General features: G+C 45.8%; 1 protein-coding gene across 1 annotated transcript in view; it reads left to right on the top strand.

Annotated features, from left to right (window-relative positions):
* Positions 1 to 15993, top strand: part of Snx27 (sorting nexin 27) — a 69351-nt gene that overhangs the window by 40396 nt on the left and 12962 nt on the right. The window contains 3 exon segments of the mRNA XM_051157676.1: positions 7489 to 7681; positions 9098 to 9162; positions 13435 to 13539. Coding sequence (XP_051013633.1) covers positions 7489 to 7681; positions 9098 to 9162; positions 13435 to 13539 — 363 coding nt within the window.

Below are 15993 nucleotides of genomic sequence, written 5' to 3'. Positions count from 1 at the left end.
TGAATCTAGTTTCCATCGGTGTCATAGTCCCTCTGCCCGCAGAGCTTCAGCTAACATTTTTTTCAATTTTTGTTGGTCTGAAAAGTTTAAAAACTACAGTATCTTATGTCCAGGCTGCCTCCGAGGATGGCCTTGGACTTGGGCTCTCCCCCCGGGCGCTCTTGCACACTGAGATGCCAAGGGTGTGCCACTGTTCGCAGCCTGGGTGGTAATAGGGGTCAGCTGGAGGACGCGGGGGGGGCTGGACTCTCAGAGAGCCAGAGTGACTGCAAACTTACAGCCCTAGCATGGGAGGCTGAGGCAGGAAGAATATTTTAAATTTAACCAGCATAGGTCACATAGGGAGTTCCAGCCTAGGTATGGTTCAAGACACCGTCTCAAGAAGGGGAAAAAGCAACAGAAGTTTTGATTGCATGTCGAGTTTAGTGGTGCATACCTTTACCACAGCATGTGGGAGACAACACAGGCGAATCTGCTATCCCTGGTCTGCACAGCAAGTTCCAAGCCAGGGGCTGGCCTCAAACTCAGAGACATCCACCTGCCTCTACCTCCAAGTGCTGGGGTTAAAGGCGTGCACCACCACATCCAGCTGAAAGATATTTGTATAGCAAGCAGAACTATGGGTTACATTCATACATACATACATACATTTATTTATTTATCTACCTATCTATTATAAGAATGCCACTCTGTGGGCTGGTGAGATTGGCTGAAGGGTGGAAATGTGCCTGCTGCCAAGCCTGACAACCCGAAGACCATCCCCAGTGTCCGTGTGGTGGGAGGAGAGAACCAGGCCCACAGTGTTGTCTTCCAGACCTTCACACTTACGGGTGCGGACATGCGCATGTTCACACACTCACAAAATGCAGACTTCTGGTTTGCGTAGTTTGTGATGAGAAGTTTGCTTATTTTTTGGTCATTTTTAAATAAAAATTTAATCCCCTCTGGCAGTTTTCAAAGTTTTTTCTTTACCTTAAATTTATTTAAGTCTTAAGTGTTTTTTGTTTGTTTGTTTTTAGAGTGAATTTTCCTCAGTATTTATACTGTTTGGGGAAGCTGATTTAGTTAGTACCTTTTATTAATTTAGAAACGTTTCCGATGGTATGTCTGTATTTCCAGTCTTTTTCTCAGTGTTTAAAAAAATTTTTTTTTAAGATTTATTTTATGTGTATGGGTGTTTTGCCTGCATGTATCCGTGTGTACCATATGCATGCTTAGTGTCCCTGGAGATCACAGGAGGGTGTAGGATCCCTTGGAACTGTAGTTGCAGAGGGTTGTGAGTCACCATGTGGGTGCTGAGAACGGAACGAGGGTCTTCTGGAATATCAGCGGGGGTCCTTAACCATTCAGCTATTCCTCCAGACTTGTCTTTCTGAGATTCCAGTTACATGGTTGTTAGACTGGTATTGTGCTAGAGCTTTTGGATGCTCTATTCTATTTTATCTCTTTTTCTCTTGTTTCTGTTAGCTGGTGTTAACTGATCTGCTTTTAAACTCACCAACTATCATTGCTTCCTCGTGAGACTGATAGAGGAATTATTTGTCTCTCACACCATGCTTTTATTTTTGCCACTTCCATTTGATGTTTGCACCTGGTTTTCATATTTGCTAACATTTCTCATCTGTTCATACCTATTTTACACTTTTTTTTTTAAATTTACTTTACATCCTGGTCATAGCTCCATCCCTCCTTTCCTGCAGTCCCACCTTCCCTCCCTCTCTGTCCCTCCCTCCTATCCCTCCCCTATTCCTCAAAAAAGAAGAGCCCCTGTTTCCATCCACCCCAGCTCATCAGGTCACGTCAGGACTGAGAGTGTCCTCTTTCACTGTGGCCTGGCAAGGGGGAAGTGATCAAAAAGCTGGCTCCCAAAAGCTGGGTATGGTGGCGCACGCCTTTAATCCCAGCACTTGGGAGGCAGAGGCAGGCGGATCTCCATGAGTTCGAGGCCAGCCTGGTCTACCAAGAACGCCCACATGATGCGTGAGCTGCTCATTGGCTGCATCTGTGTAGGGGCCTAGTGTTTTACACATTTTCCTTTAACACTGGCTCTTTGAGCGCATAAGTCACCCTTACTCTAATGTTCCTGACAGTTTGAGTATCTGCCTTGTTCACTGTCTTATTGCTGTGAAGAGACACAGTGCCCACAGCAGCTCTTACAAGAGAGAGCATTTACTGGCGCGTGCTTGCATTCTCATAGGGTTAGTCCATTGCCATCATGGCGGGGAGCATGGTGGCGTGGAGACAGCCATGGTGCTGAAGAAGGATCCACAGGCAGCAGGAAGAGAGCGGGCCACTCTCTCTGAACGCTTTGAAGACTCAAAGCCCACTGCCACTTCCTCCAGCAAGGCCACAGCAACTCTGACAAGGCTACACCTCCTAATCCTCTCAAATAGTGCCACTCCCCGATGACTGAGCACTCAAACACATGAGCCTATGGGGGCCGGTCTCACTGGATCACTGCAGCATCCGTGTTCTCGTGGAGATGCGGTGTCCCTCATAAGAGTTGGGAAGAGGGAAGGATACTCAGCTTTATTGTTGTTTTGTAGTGTTTGACTCCAAGCCGTCAGGTGTTGGGAAACCATAAGCACTGAAAGCGCTGAAGCTGGAGGTGCCCAGCCTCTTCTGTTCCTGAGTAACAGGATTGAGTAAATAGTAAACTCAGCTTGGGTTTTGCCATCTTCTTCCATCTCTTGAGCTTCAAGCCACGAGGTGAAGCTCTCTTTAGTCCCCTACAGTGTGTTGGCTTTTATTGTGAACACAGTAGAGGCCCATGGACAAAAGCAAGTCATTGGGTTGTGCTGTGCCAGTGTGGTGTCTGCATTCGGTGGGCACCTCTGGAGAGGTTCCAGGCTCCTGTCTGCTGGACCGAGGAGCTGCACAGAGACAGCTTGTTTAGAGACGGCACACTTTGGAAGAAGGGGAAGCAGGCTGGGGCAGAGCACTTACTACCTTAGCTGGCTTGCTGCACACAGCGTGGGGGGTTCTGTGGCGCACTGTCTGGCTCTCTGGAAACTAGAAGCATCACATGTCTGGTTGAGACCATCAGACACTCTGCAGGGTCTCCAGCCTCCCTCTGCCAACTGGTTTCTTTTCTCTGCTCATCTTCAGCCTTTGCTTTGGTCTCTCAGACCCCAGTGCTCTCCTGTTTCAAACAGTGGAAGCTGTCTTAGCTTCCTTAGCCCTAATGGAAGCCAAAGCCACCTGTAACTGTAACATAGTTCCTGTCCTACTAAATGGTCGTTTCTGTCTCTTCTGAGGCTCTTATGTTACATGCTGAGTTTAGACGCTAGATTTTGTTAGATTGTTTGTGTCTACCACCCCTCTTCCTCCACCACACAGGGTTTCTCTTTGTGGCCTTGGCTGGCCTGGAACTTGCTCTGTAGACCAGGCTGGCTGTGAACTCAGACACCCGCCTGCCTCTGCCTCCTGAGTGCTGGGATTAAAGGTGTGCACCACCACCCCCCAGCTAGATTAATTTTTAATGTAGACTATTTTTAGTCTTCTGGCATGTGGGTGGTAGTGATGGTGGTGATGTGTTTATTAGACAGGGTCTCATTATGTAGCCTTGTCTGTCCTGGAATTCACTATGTCAGCCAGGTTGCCGTCAAGCTCACAGAGACCCGCCTGCCTCTGCCTCCAGAGTGCTGAGATTAAACACATGTATAGCTCTTTCAAAAGACAGTGAATTACAGTGTTGGGGATCAAACCAAGGGAGATGCGTCCCAGCCAGAGCAGCTCTGACGCTTTCCTGGCCCTTTGAGCTCTCCTCTGAACTCCACGAAGTTCAGGAAGGTCTGGTTTTGTTGTTGATTTTCTGCTTGGAGGAAAGTTGGACTGTTCTAAACCCAGTATGAACTCCACGAGTTGCTGATTTACAGCTAGCTCCCCCTGGTGAGCATTCTTTCCTTGGATTGCTGTTTGGTCAGAATTCAGGGGGGCCTGGTGGGACCTTGTGAAGCCTGCCTGTTTTCAGCAGCCTCTTGTGTGCTTAGCCCCACAACCCCAGCTGCTTTGGCCCCTGTGCACCTGATAAACTTGGCTCATGTGGCTTCCCTGAGCAGGGCTTTGGCTGTTACCCAGGCAGAGGCCGGGGAGCTGTGGGGCTCATCTTACTCGGTTCCTGTTCTCAGGGTCACAGTCACTAGCTGCCTGTTGTTCCATGTCCGCAAAGGAGTTATTTCCTATTTTGTGTCCAGTTTTCCATTATTTACAGTAAGAAGTTGACTATGGACCACTTGAGGACATCTGACGTAGGTGTCCTATAAAACCATGTTGTATTTAGGAAAAAGAAATAAAGTTAATTGAAATATTCTTGACTTCAAAAGAAAAATCAAAAGTTAAAAAAGAAGAAAATGGCCGGGCGTGGTGGCGCACACCTTCAGTTCCAGCACTTGGGAGGCAGAGGCAGGTGGATCTCTGTGAGTTCGAGGCCAGCCTGGTCTACAGAGTGAGTCCAGGACAGCCAAGGCTACACAGAGAGACCCTGTCTGGGGGGTGGAGGTGGGGGTGGGGGGAAGAAGAGGACAAGGAGGAGGAAGAGGAAGAAGAAAATGAAAAAAATACCAGTGGAACTCCATATCATAGGGGGGAAAACCTACAAGTTTGTAATAATAAATATTGGTAACTAGTTTTAAAATCTTTCTCCCATTTTATTAAGACACAGTTTGTGTATACCAGACTAGCCTTCCTTGAATTTGCAGTGGTTCTCCTGTCTGTCTGTCTGACCCCCATCACCCCCCTCTCTCACAATTTATTTATTTTGAGTACTCTAGTTGCATGTACCCATGCAGGCCAGAAGAGGGCGCCAGATCTCATTACAGATGGTTGTGAGCCACCATGTGGTGCTGGGGATTGAACTCAGGACCTCTGGAAGAGCAGCCAGTGCTCTTAACTGCTGAGCCATCTCTCCAGCCCTCCACTGGGATTTTTGTTTGCTTCATTTTTGGGACAAGGTCTCAATGTGTCATCAGGATGGCCTCAAACGTGAGGTTCTCCAGCCTGCCTCCCAGATGCAGTGTGATTACACCATGCTCAGCTGTTTTTTCTTTGTTCTTGACATAATGATTTCCAGTGTGCACAGTGTGAATATCCTCTCCTATTTTCACTGTTACTTTTACTTTAAGGGTCTTTTGAATAATAAAATAATAATAAAAACAAAATAATAATAATAAAAATTGCACTCCTTAACTATCGTGTGTGTGTGTGTGTGTGTGTGTGTGTGTGTGTGTGTGTGTGTCTGTTTTGTGATGGTCTCATACAGCCCGGGTGTTGTTTGTTTGTGTGTGTGTCTGTCTTGTGATGGCCTCAGATGGCCCGGGTTGGCCTAGAACTCACTGTGTAGCTGAAGCTGGCTCTAAACTCCTGGTTCCCCCATTTCTACTTCTCTAAGGCTGGGCCACCACACCTCACTCAGATTACAGCCCTTTCTTCCTTACTAACAGTTCCACCAAGCACAGCAAAAAGCTCTGAATTTTAAGAGTATAGCTTACCAGTCTTCCTCTAGAGAATACTTTTGTGTATATACACATAGATTCAGAACTTAAGTAGAGTGTAGCAATGCATGCACTCAAGAAATAGAGGTGGTGTAGGGGTCGTCTGCTGCCCTCGTCTGGTATGCAAACACACATGAAGCATAATATTGTATAAATAATAAATAAATAAATGAATTGTAAAAAAACAAAAAAATCCCAGTGGAAAAAACCATACAGATCTTGTTCCTTTGACCCCAGCAGGAAAACCACTTGAGCTGAGCAGTTTGGGGACAACTGAGCAACATAGTGAAACAAAGGAACATCTCAAAACAAATCAAACGAAGGGCTACTGGAGCTATACAGATCCATGAGAAAAGCACATAGATTTAATGCAACAGTAGGTGAACCACAAGAATTGGTATTTTACAAAAAAAGGATGTCCAGACATGGAGGCCCATGGCTTTAGTCCCAGCACTTAGGAGGCAGAGGCAGGCAGATCTCTGTGAGTTTGAGGCCAGCCTCGTCTACAAAGCACATCCGGGACAGCCAGGGCTCTGTTAAACAGAGAAACTCTGTCTCAGAAAAACAAAACAATAACAAAAAAAGATAGTTGGATAATAGATATAGGAAGAAATGGTCATCATAGAGAAGCTTCGGATGTTCCACAGAGACTGCGGGCCAGAAGAGGGCACCAGATCACATTACAGATGGTTGTGAGCCACCATGTGGTGCTGGGAACTGAACTCAGGACCTCTGGGAGAGCAGCTAGTGCTCTTAACCTCTGAGCCATCTCTCCAGCCCCGACACAGGACTTTGTATTCTATTTTATTTTTTATTCCTGAGACAGGAATTATTTTTATTCTCTGTGTAGCCCTGGCTGTCCTGGAACTCACTCTGTAGGCCAGGCTGGCCTCAAACTTAAAGATCTGCCTCCCTCCTGAGTGCTGAGATTCAGGTATGAGCCAGCAGGCCTAGCTTACTGTGGACTTTTTTAAAAGTTGAAGTGTTTTAGATTGTGATGCTGGTATTAATAAGAGATCTTGGGGATGATCAAAAAAGGTAAGGTTACGGTCTTAGTAAGTGATATATTTGTGACATGTTGACAAGGGCTCAACATTCCTGACTAGTAACTTGGGAAAAATAAATTAGAACCACTCAGAAGTTTTTTCATGTTAGTTCCATTGATGGAATATGTATTTCTTTTCACATATCCCAGGCAGGCCTTGAATTTACTGTGTGGCTGAGGATGACCCTGAGCTTCTGTCTGTATCTCCTGCGTGCTGGGATTTGGGGTATGCCTCACCATGCCTGGTTTATGTGGTGCTGGGGATCAGACTCAGGATCCCACATGTTAGGCAAGCATTCTACCAATTACACATCCTCCCCAGCTAAGGCAGGGGGTATAAGTTGTTACAAATCTTATAGCTTAGTTGGACATTGTCTCCTGAGGCTAATATATATATTATATATATAAAATATCTATACATATAATTTTTTTTTGACATGAGGTTTCCCTGTGTAGCCCTGGCTGTCCTGAACTTGGTGTGGAAACCAGGTTTCCATTTCCTTCCTTATTAACTTGCTTGTTCGTTCATTGCATTGATCGCAGTGGTTTTGAGGGACTTGTGGCTTTCTAAAATTAAATTCACCCTTAACAATTGGTAATTGCCAGCCGGGCATGGTGGCGCATGCCTTTAATCCCACCCCTTGGGAGGCAGATCGTTGTGAGTTCGAGGCCAGCCTGGTCTACAAAGTGAGTCCAGGACAGCCAAGGTTACTCAGAGAAACCTTGTCTCGAAAAAAACCAAAAAGAAAGAAAGAAAGAAAAACTGGTAGTTGCCTTTTAGAGAAATTAGTAAAAATATGATATTTGTCCTATGTGTGGAACTTGTGCCATGTGTGTTAACTTTTCTTTTAAAATGGCTGTGAGCATTTTTAGTGTAGTGCATAAGAGTGCGCCTGCCCAGTGTGCGCCTGCCTAGATGACGATGCTGTCTTTGCTCCTCTGTCTCACCAGGTCTACAATGTTTACATGGCGGGGAGGCAGCTGTGTTCTAAGCGGTACCGGGAGTTTGCCATCCTGCACCAAAACCTGAAAAGAGAATTTGCCAACTTTACGTTTCCTCGGCTTCCAGGAAAGTGGCCGTTCTCATTATCAGAGCAACAGCTAGACGCCCGGCGTCGGGGCTTGGAAGAGTACCTAGAAAAGGGTAAGCCAGGGCTGGTGTCTTAGCACCAGACCAGATGAGCTCCTTCCCCAAGGCCCACATGGTAGGAGGGAGCCAGCTCACACACAGCTGGCCCTCCACCACCACACGTGTGCAGTGACGTGTGCCCCACCCACGTGGATAAAGAAATGAATGTAAGCTTTAGCAAGGTTTGAAAGGCAAGCCAGTCCATTAAACTTCACTGTGCTGAGTGGCATAGAGTCTGATTCCTAAATTGCATAACTGTGCTTCTTAAAAATCAGTCCTGTAAGGAAATCATGTTTCTAATGAGAAGTGTGAACTGACCTGGGCCCCGACGGCAAGGCTCAAATGTTCACCTCAGTGATAGCATCCTGCTCTGCTAATTTGCAGAGAACTTCAAAACAGAAAAAGGAAGTTTTTGGTGGTCCTGAATGGTCTCTTATTTATAGGGTTGTGTTTGCCTGTACATCCATCGCTATGGCACAGTGGTGAGTGCTGGCTCCTTGGCGTGTCCTGTATAAGCGTTCTTTGTCCCTCTTACAGCTGTTTCTGTGTACGCTTGCTCAGCTGCTGGCAGTCTAAGTCTCCTAAGTTCTCCTTATAGGTAGAATTACTGGGACGTCTCCATGGTGACCTGCATCCTGTGGCTGTGGCTGCTGCAAAGCAGTGACATGGATCTGAATAAGCTGGTCCGTGGCTGTGAGAGGAGAGTTGCCTGCTGTATTCTGTCATACCATACAGCTAGCTGTGTACCTAGTGACTGATCCATTGCTGTGGAGAGACTGTGACCAAGGCAGCTTAGAAAGAAGCATTTAATTGGGGGCTTGCTACAGCCTCAATTTGATAGTTGGTTTATTATAACCTGACCTTTCTCTTCCTTCCATTGCCTTTTCCCCTAAGGTCTGACATGATTAATTTATCCCACAAGACTGGAAATTTAAATGTGCTATAATTCTCTATATTAATATTTTTAGCAAGCTATATCTTTGTATTTCCTTTTATTGTACTGTTCTATACCATATTTAGGTTAACTGCTTGCCAGGCCTTGAGGTTGCATACACTAAGGGTTCATACATTTTCTGTATGCTTGTTGTTTTGTTTTTGAGACAAGGTCTCACTGTGTATTCTTGGCTGTCCTAGGACTCACTCTATAGGCCAAGCTGGCCTCAAACTCAGCAATGCGCCTGCCTCTGCTTCTGGAGAGCTGCGGTTAAAGGCGTGCGCCACCACTGCCGACTTGGTGTGCTTTTTAATACCAGATCTTGCCGTAGAGTTCAGCTTGGTCTAAAACTTACTCTGTAGTTCAGGCTGGTCTTGAACTTGTAACACATCTCCTGCGTCAGCTTTCCAAGCACTAGAATTGCAAGTACGTGTGACTATGCTTCGCCTGACGATTTAATTGTCAACAATGCCTGATTCTGTCTTTGTTTTCTGCAGTGTGTTCAATCCGGGTCATTGGTGAGAGCGACATCATGCAGGAGTTTCTGTCTGAGTCTGACGAGGTAGGTGAACACCCCTTCCCTGATTAGTTCTTGCTTAGCTCCTTAGGGTCAAAGCCTAGATAATGTATGCGGCTGCAGCGCAGTCAACTCTCTGAGCGGCTGGATGTCTTCCGTTTCCTTTTCACGTCGTCTACACTTTAAGACGGAGAGCAGATTCACCTTCTCCGTTGTTTTAATTCTTTTCTTAGCTGTGCTATAAAATAATAAGCTTCATTATGGTATTTCAGTCACCTGTGCACATGTGCAGATGCACGCACACCACTGTTCTTTGTCCACGTCACTTCTCATTACGTTCCCTGTCACTTCCCTCTGTCTCTGTTTCTCCAGGTCGTCCTCTCTTTTTTTTTATTTTTTTATTTTTTGTCTTTTTGTCTTTCATTTGTATTTATGCATCTGAGTCTACACAGTATAAAACGGTGATGGAGCCTTTCTTTCCTTCTGCATTCTCTTTCGTTCCCTTCCTCTCTTGTGTTAGACTCCTTCCTCTGTGTGGTCCCCGTTCATGCCCTGTACGCATGTAAACATGTACATTTCAGGCATGTTTGTCTTCTTCTGGGTCTGGCTGACTTGGAACGCAGTGATCTCCAGCTCTACCCAGCCTCCTCTCAGCGGGAGTGGAGGGTGCTCGCTCCTTTCCCCTGCGCTGCTCCTGCGTGTCCCACTTGTCTGTGTCCCTCTGTTTGCTGTTTTGAAGTTATTTGAAGGTAATGTTTCCATCTGATGACGAGCAGCGGCCACAGCGGTTATTCTGGACCTGCATTTGGGTAAATTGTATTCCTTCGTGAGATACAAATTTCTCTGTATTTTTGAGGTAATTGTCTGGTGGACCCTGATGTATCAACAAATATTGTGACGTATATAAAATCATGTAAAGTGACATAGTGGCCAGCTGATCTCGGAGCTCCCGAGGCACTGGGTTTAGACGTTTCTTCCTAATGGAACACGTGGCCGGACTAGTAGAAAGTTCACTGCCATAATTCTGCTGCTATGAGACAGTGCTGGCCCCTCTCCTCTGCCTTCCCCTCCCTCTCCTCTGCTCTCCCCTCTTCTCCTCTCCCCTCCCCTTCCCTCTGCTCTCTCCTCCCCTCTCCCCTCCCCTCCCCTCCCCTCCCCTCCCCTCTGCCCTCCCCTCTGCCCTCCCCTCCCCTCCCTTCTCCTCCCCTCCCTTCCCCTCTCCCCTGCTTTCCCTTCCCCTCCTCTCCCCTCCCCCTTTTCGTCCCCTCCACCTTTCCCCTCCCCTCCCCTCTCCTCTGCTTTCACCTCCCCTCCCCTCCCCTCTGCCTTCCTTTCCCCTCTCCTCTGCCTTTCTTTCCCCTCCCCTCTTTGCCTCCCTTCTCTGTCCTCCTTTCCTCCTTTTACTCTCCTCTCCCCTTCCCTACTTCTCTTTGTTTCTCTATCTCTAAATAAAAGCATGGCTCATCTTTTATGTTAAAAAACATAATGTCCTTCTTTCTAGCAACCATTTTTCTCTATTCATAGCTAAGCCTCTGAAAAGGATGCTCTGTTTCCCTGCCATTTCTCCACTTTAAAGTTCGAAACTTTCCCCCAGTGATCAGGATTCAGTTTAAACTCTTACATGGCACTCACGAGCCCCTCCTGTCCTGGCCTCTCCATCTCGCCATCTCACTCCGTGCCATTGACTAATATATTGATATTCCAAATCTTTTGGTGCTTTTATTTTTCCTTTATGGTGCAGCAGCTCAACACTGATGAATGCCAAGCAGATGCCCTGCTGCTGTACCACATCTCCAAACCTACGAATGCTTTCAGCATTTATTGTGTGTGTGCATGTACTGTGGCGCACTGCAGCATGGTAGGCAGCTTGGGGAATAATTGGTTTTTTTTCCTTCAACCGTATGGGTTTAGGAACCACACTCACCGAGGTCATCAGGCTTAGTGGCAGGGGACCACCCTCCCGGCCTCTCATTGGCCGTGGAGCACTGTCATTCCCCAGGCCATGGTGTCCTTCCCTAGAGCTCATGCCCTCTTCAGGGAACCGCCCCTTAGCTAGAGCTTCCATGCCTGTTCTTTGCACCACTAACCCTCTAGAACAGGTCGGAGGTCACTCCTCTCTGGCCACCGTCTGGGTCTCTGTACTTTTCAGCTGTCTTTATCAACTCCCTTTGCAATATCCCATGCTCCTCTGCCCTGCCTGTCGTTGGAATGCAGTCTATTCTTTGTTACCTTGCCTTTCCTCACTCACTGTGATGCAGAGGCAGCTTCTAATCTGCCATTTTCCTGGTCCACCTTCTCTTTGAAGTCTTCCCTGATGACTCAAGTCATCAACTTTTCATCCTACAAATAACTTCTACAGTTAGTGTCACTCAGCCATCATCTTATTGCCTTCTCATTCTAATTTGTATACATATAATCAGTTTGTCACTTTATATTTTTAGCTTACAAGAGTGTGTGAGCTACCAGTAGGTAAGAGCTAAATCTTCATTATCTTTATGTCCCGAGTGCCTTAGCGCCGCGTCAGCATGTTGGAGATGCTTTAGGAGTACAAACTGCACAGCAGTAGTGCCAGTGCGTTGTCCACAATTATCTAATATGGATGTATCTTGCTTTCCTGAGCAGAGTACAGGTTCCTGTAGCCAAGGCATAGAGTATAATAGTGCCTTCCCTTGCCCGTGGCTTCACTTTCTACAGTTTGCTATCTGTGGCCAGCTGTGGTCTGAAAATATAAAATACAGTATCTCAGAAACAAGCACTGTGTAAGCCTCAAATTGTGTGGCATTCTGAGTACAGCGACAAAGCCTTATGTCCCTTATGTTCCATACTGTCCCTTGGGACCTGAACGATCTGTCCAGTGTGTCTACTTTGTGTATGCCGCCTGCCTGTAGTCACCTGGTAGTTTGGTCAGTCATCAGATTGCCTAGATTACAGTGCTTGCTGTATTCGAGTAGCCCTTAACCCTTCAAAACACAAGAGTGGTAGTGTTACCAACACAGACCCATAGAGTTCTTCCCTCACAACAGGAAGAAGAAGAATCCTGGTAAGATGGCTGAGCTCTATAGGGATGTCTCCTCTGTCTGTGAAGTTATGGACAAGAAAAAAAACAAATGTATGCTGGGTTTGCTGGAGCACCTTAAGTTGTAAAAGTCAGAGCCACGGTGCATGGCAGTTGCTGAGTGCAGATGGGAACGGCACCCATTGTGGATTTCAGTAATAACAGTGTTTCCTGGCATCTACTGTGGCCTTGGAAGTTGCCCCTGTGGGTAAGGGGAGAGCTGTCACAGTGCTCAGGGTGCCTTTAGACAAAGAATACTAACATTTTTAATGGTCAATAAAAATGAATTTATTCCTAGGTGATTAGTTCTCAGTAATAAAAACGACAAGATCAAAATCTGTTAGAAGCCGGGCATAGTGGTTTATGCCTATAATCTCAGCATTATAGAAACCAAGGCAGGCGATGGATGGCCTTGAATTCATGGTAATCCTGGGCTACAAGGCAAAACTGTGTCTCAAAAAACAAAAGAAAAAGACAAACTATAAGAAAAATGTGCTGGAGCCAGAAATGGTCTAGCAGTTGGGAGCCTTGGTGCTTATGCAGAGGACCTGTGTTTAGTTCCCAACAACTGAGCAGTGGCTCCCAGATCACCTGTGTCTCTGCTTCCAGGGAACCCAAAGCTTTTCTTGGCCTCTGTGAGCTCGGGGCACGCACATGGTGCACATACATATGTACAGGCAACACCCACACACAGAAGTCTAAAAAGTTTAAAAAATAAAAATGTGTTACCATCAAAAGCAGTGAGGATTGTGGGCTGGTGTGTGGAGGGGGTTATTTGTTTGTTTATTTTTGTGGTGCTAGAGCCCTAAACATGCTAGACAAGCATTCTCACACTGAGCGATCCCGGAATGTTAAGTTTCTGCTCTTAAGTTAAGTAGAGTAAGAATTGTGTAGTCTTTGCTAGAATATTGGGCATGGCACAATTTCTCTCTCTAACGATCTAGCTGCCTAATTATTCAGGCAGTGCTGAGGCCGCTCCTGTCATTGTCTTCTGCGTGCGTTCTGATGCAGTGACAGAGTGAGCAGAAGCCTCTTCTGGCTTCACCGCGACTGTGTCAGCAGCACATGTGCTCAGCTTAAGGGATAACTTCTGCACACTGAAGTCAGCTTAATGAGCTGTAAACATTGTAACTTTTAAGACTTCAGTTTTTCCTCATCTTAATAGAATTTATTTCCTGTTTCTTATGTTAGATATTGTTTAGCTAGCATATAGCAAGGAGAATAAAGATTTATTGGGTTGCAAATTCTTTCTTTTCCTTTAGAATTACAATGGTGTCTCTGATGTAGAACTGAGAGTGGCCTTGCCGGATGGAACAGCAGTTACCGTCAGAGTTAAAAAGAACAGTACTACAGACCAAGTGTACCAGGTAAATTAAACTCCATCAAGTCAGCTTGACATTGGATGACGTGAGGCTAAGAAAAAAAACTAAATGAGTTAATACAAACTGTGCAGAGTATATTTACAAATTCATATTACTAATGTGAAACTAACTGTGTATGAGAGCTAGGTGTGTTGGTGTGTGCTTGTATGCTTGTAATCCCAGCACTTGGGAGGCTAAGACATGAACGCTTCAAGTACTAGAGTAGCCGGGAGTATATTAAAAAAAAAAAAAAAACAACTTGTATGTAAAAAAAAAAAAGTATGATAAATGCCCCAGAGTGCAGTGGTTATGATTAACTCCCCCTTTGTTGTTATTGTTGTAAAACAAACAAACAAAAAAACTCTTTAAAAATTATGTGTGTGTATGGTATATGCAGGTTTGTGTGCAGCTATGTATGCGTGTGTGTGTGTGTGTGTGTGTGTGTGTGTGTGTGTATACACTTGTGTGCTTATCTATGGAGACCAGAGGTTGACATTGATGTCTTCCTAAACATGGCTGTCTTCCCCCATCACGCTTCCTGTCTTACTCCTTTGAGACAGAAACTCTAGGCTGGTGAGCAGCAAGCTCCAGCAGTCCTGGCTCCACCCCCAACGGTGCTGTGTGGCCTGTGCTCACCTTTTTATGTGGGTTTCAGCAGTTCACACTCGGACTCTCGTGCTTGTCTACAGGTGCTCTCACCCACTAAGCTATCTCCCGAGTCTCTTGTAAAAAAGCACACTGCATGCGTGTGTGCCTGTGGAAATGGGCGCGTGTGGTCAGATATGCATGTGCACATGTGTCTCCTGTGGTAGCCAGAGGCTGACCCTGGGTGTCTTCCTAGAGTGCTCTCCACCTTGCGCACTGAGGCGGGGCCTCTTGCTCAACTGGAGCCCCGCGGTGTGGCTAGTCTTTGTAGCCAGCTTCATTTAGGGACGCCTTCTCTCCCTCCCGGGGCCTTGGATTACAGGTAGTGCTTGCAGCGCCCAGCATTTATGTGGATGCTAGAGATCAGAACTGTGTTTCTCACATTCTCAGCGTGTCTTTCCCACAGAGCCATTCTTCCAGCCCTGTAAAAAACTGCTTAAACATATATAAAATTAGAATTATAAATTTCCCCATATGCTTTTTTTTAATGGTGTGAGGTCTAGAAGCGAGGGCCTTGGGTGTGCTGGGTAAGTAGTCAGTCAGCCACTGAGCTGTGCCCGAGCCTCCTCACCAGCCACTCTTCGTGACTATGAAGAGCTTGCCACGTGCACAGCTGGACCCTCTTTTCCTTTTCTTCTAAGGTTTTTTATTGTTGTTTTAGGCAGAGGCCATAGTAGAGCTGTGTATACGTCAGCATACATCTAAAACATGTATATTCTTTATATATAACCAAAGCCGTTGTCAGATCTTAAAAAGAGCATTACTTCTTATTATTTACTCAATAGTTAGAATTTTTCAGTTATCAAAATGAACTTTTGTAGTTGGCTTGTTAGGAATCTGGACCTAGGCAGGTCCCTGTGCCACCTTTGCTTGTGTTGTGCGCTCCCTGCAGCCTCGTGTTTTGTCTGAGTTTGTCTCCTTGTCTCCTGCAGGTCATGGGCCGTGCCCTCGTAGCTCCCTTTCTGTAGATGGAAATGTGCTCAGTGCACACTAGGCTGTAACACAGTGGAGTGTGTCTTCTCCATTCGGGTTGTGTCGTAGTGCTTCATGTCCCTCTGTAGCTCGGGGTGACTGCCTGCCCTCCTCATGTAGAGCTTGTCTGTTGATAACATTCTCCCTTTTCCTCACATTCCTGAGCCCTGGAGCTAGAAGCTATTTTGTAAACCTGAGAGTGTTCCAGCTTTGATCCAGTGCAGTATTAAGATACTTGTAATTTCTAGTTCCTACACAATATCAGATGAGCCAAGGCTGGATATGTGAGCAGACACAGGAAAAAGGGATATAATTATATTTAGTTCACTCTTCCAACAGTTTTTAGCTGCTAGTGAATTCCTTGCTTATATTGAGAATGCTCTTAAAAAACTGATTTTGTTACTGCTGTTTCTGCGTCATGATCTTTGCCTGTTGTTGTTACAGGTATATAATTTCAGTTTTTATTTATTTGCACATGAAGTACTTAGTTTCCAGAGGGGATTGATTGGTTTTTGTTTAATATGCTGCTTGTCGACACTGTTACTTTCATGAAGATATTGGTGATTGTAATTCTTAGGAAAAAGAGATGTTCAGTGAACATAGATCATCTGAAAAATAAAAATAATTTGTGGATTCTGAATAGGATTGACAACTTTTTTTTTTTTTTTTTTTTTTGGTTTTTTGAGACAGGGTTTCTCTGTGTAGCCTTGGCCATCCTGGACTCACTTTGTAGACCAGGCTGGCCTCGAACTCACAATGATCCGCCTGCCTCTGCCTCCTGAGTGCTGGGATTAAAGGCGTGCGCCACCACACCCGGCTCAGGATTGACAATGTTTTAAGCTC

Source organism: Acomys russatus, chromosome 15 (assembly GCF_903995435.1).
Source record: "Acomys russatus chromosome 15, mAcoRus1.1, whole genome shotgun sequence".
NCBI lineage: Eukaryota > Metazoa > Chordata > Mammalia > Rodentia > Muridae > Acomys > Acomys russatus.
Note: the sequence above shows the minus strand (reverse complement) of the source record. Positions and strands in the feature narration are given on the sequence as shown.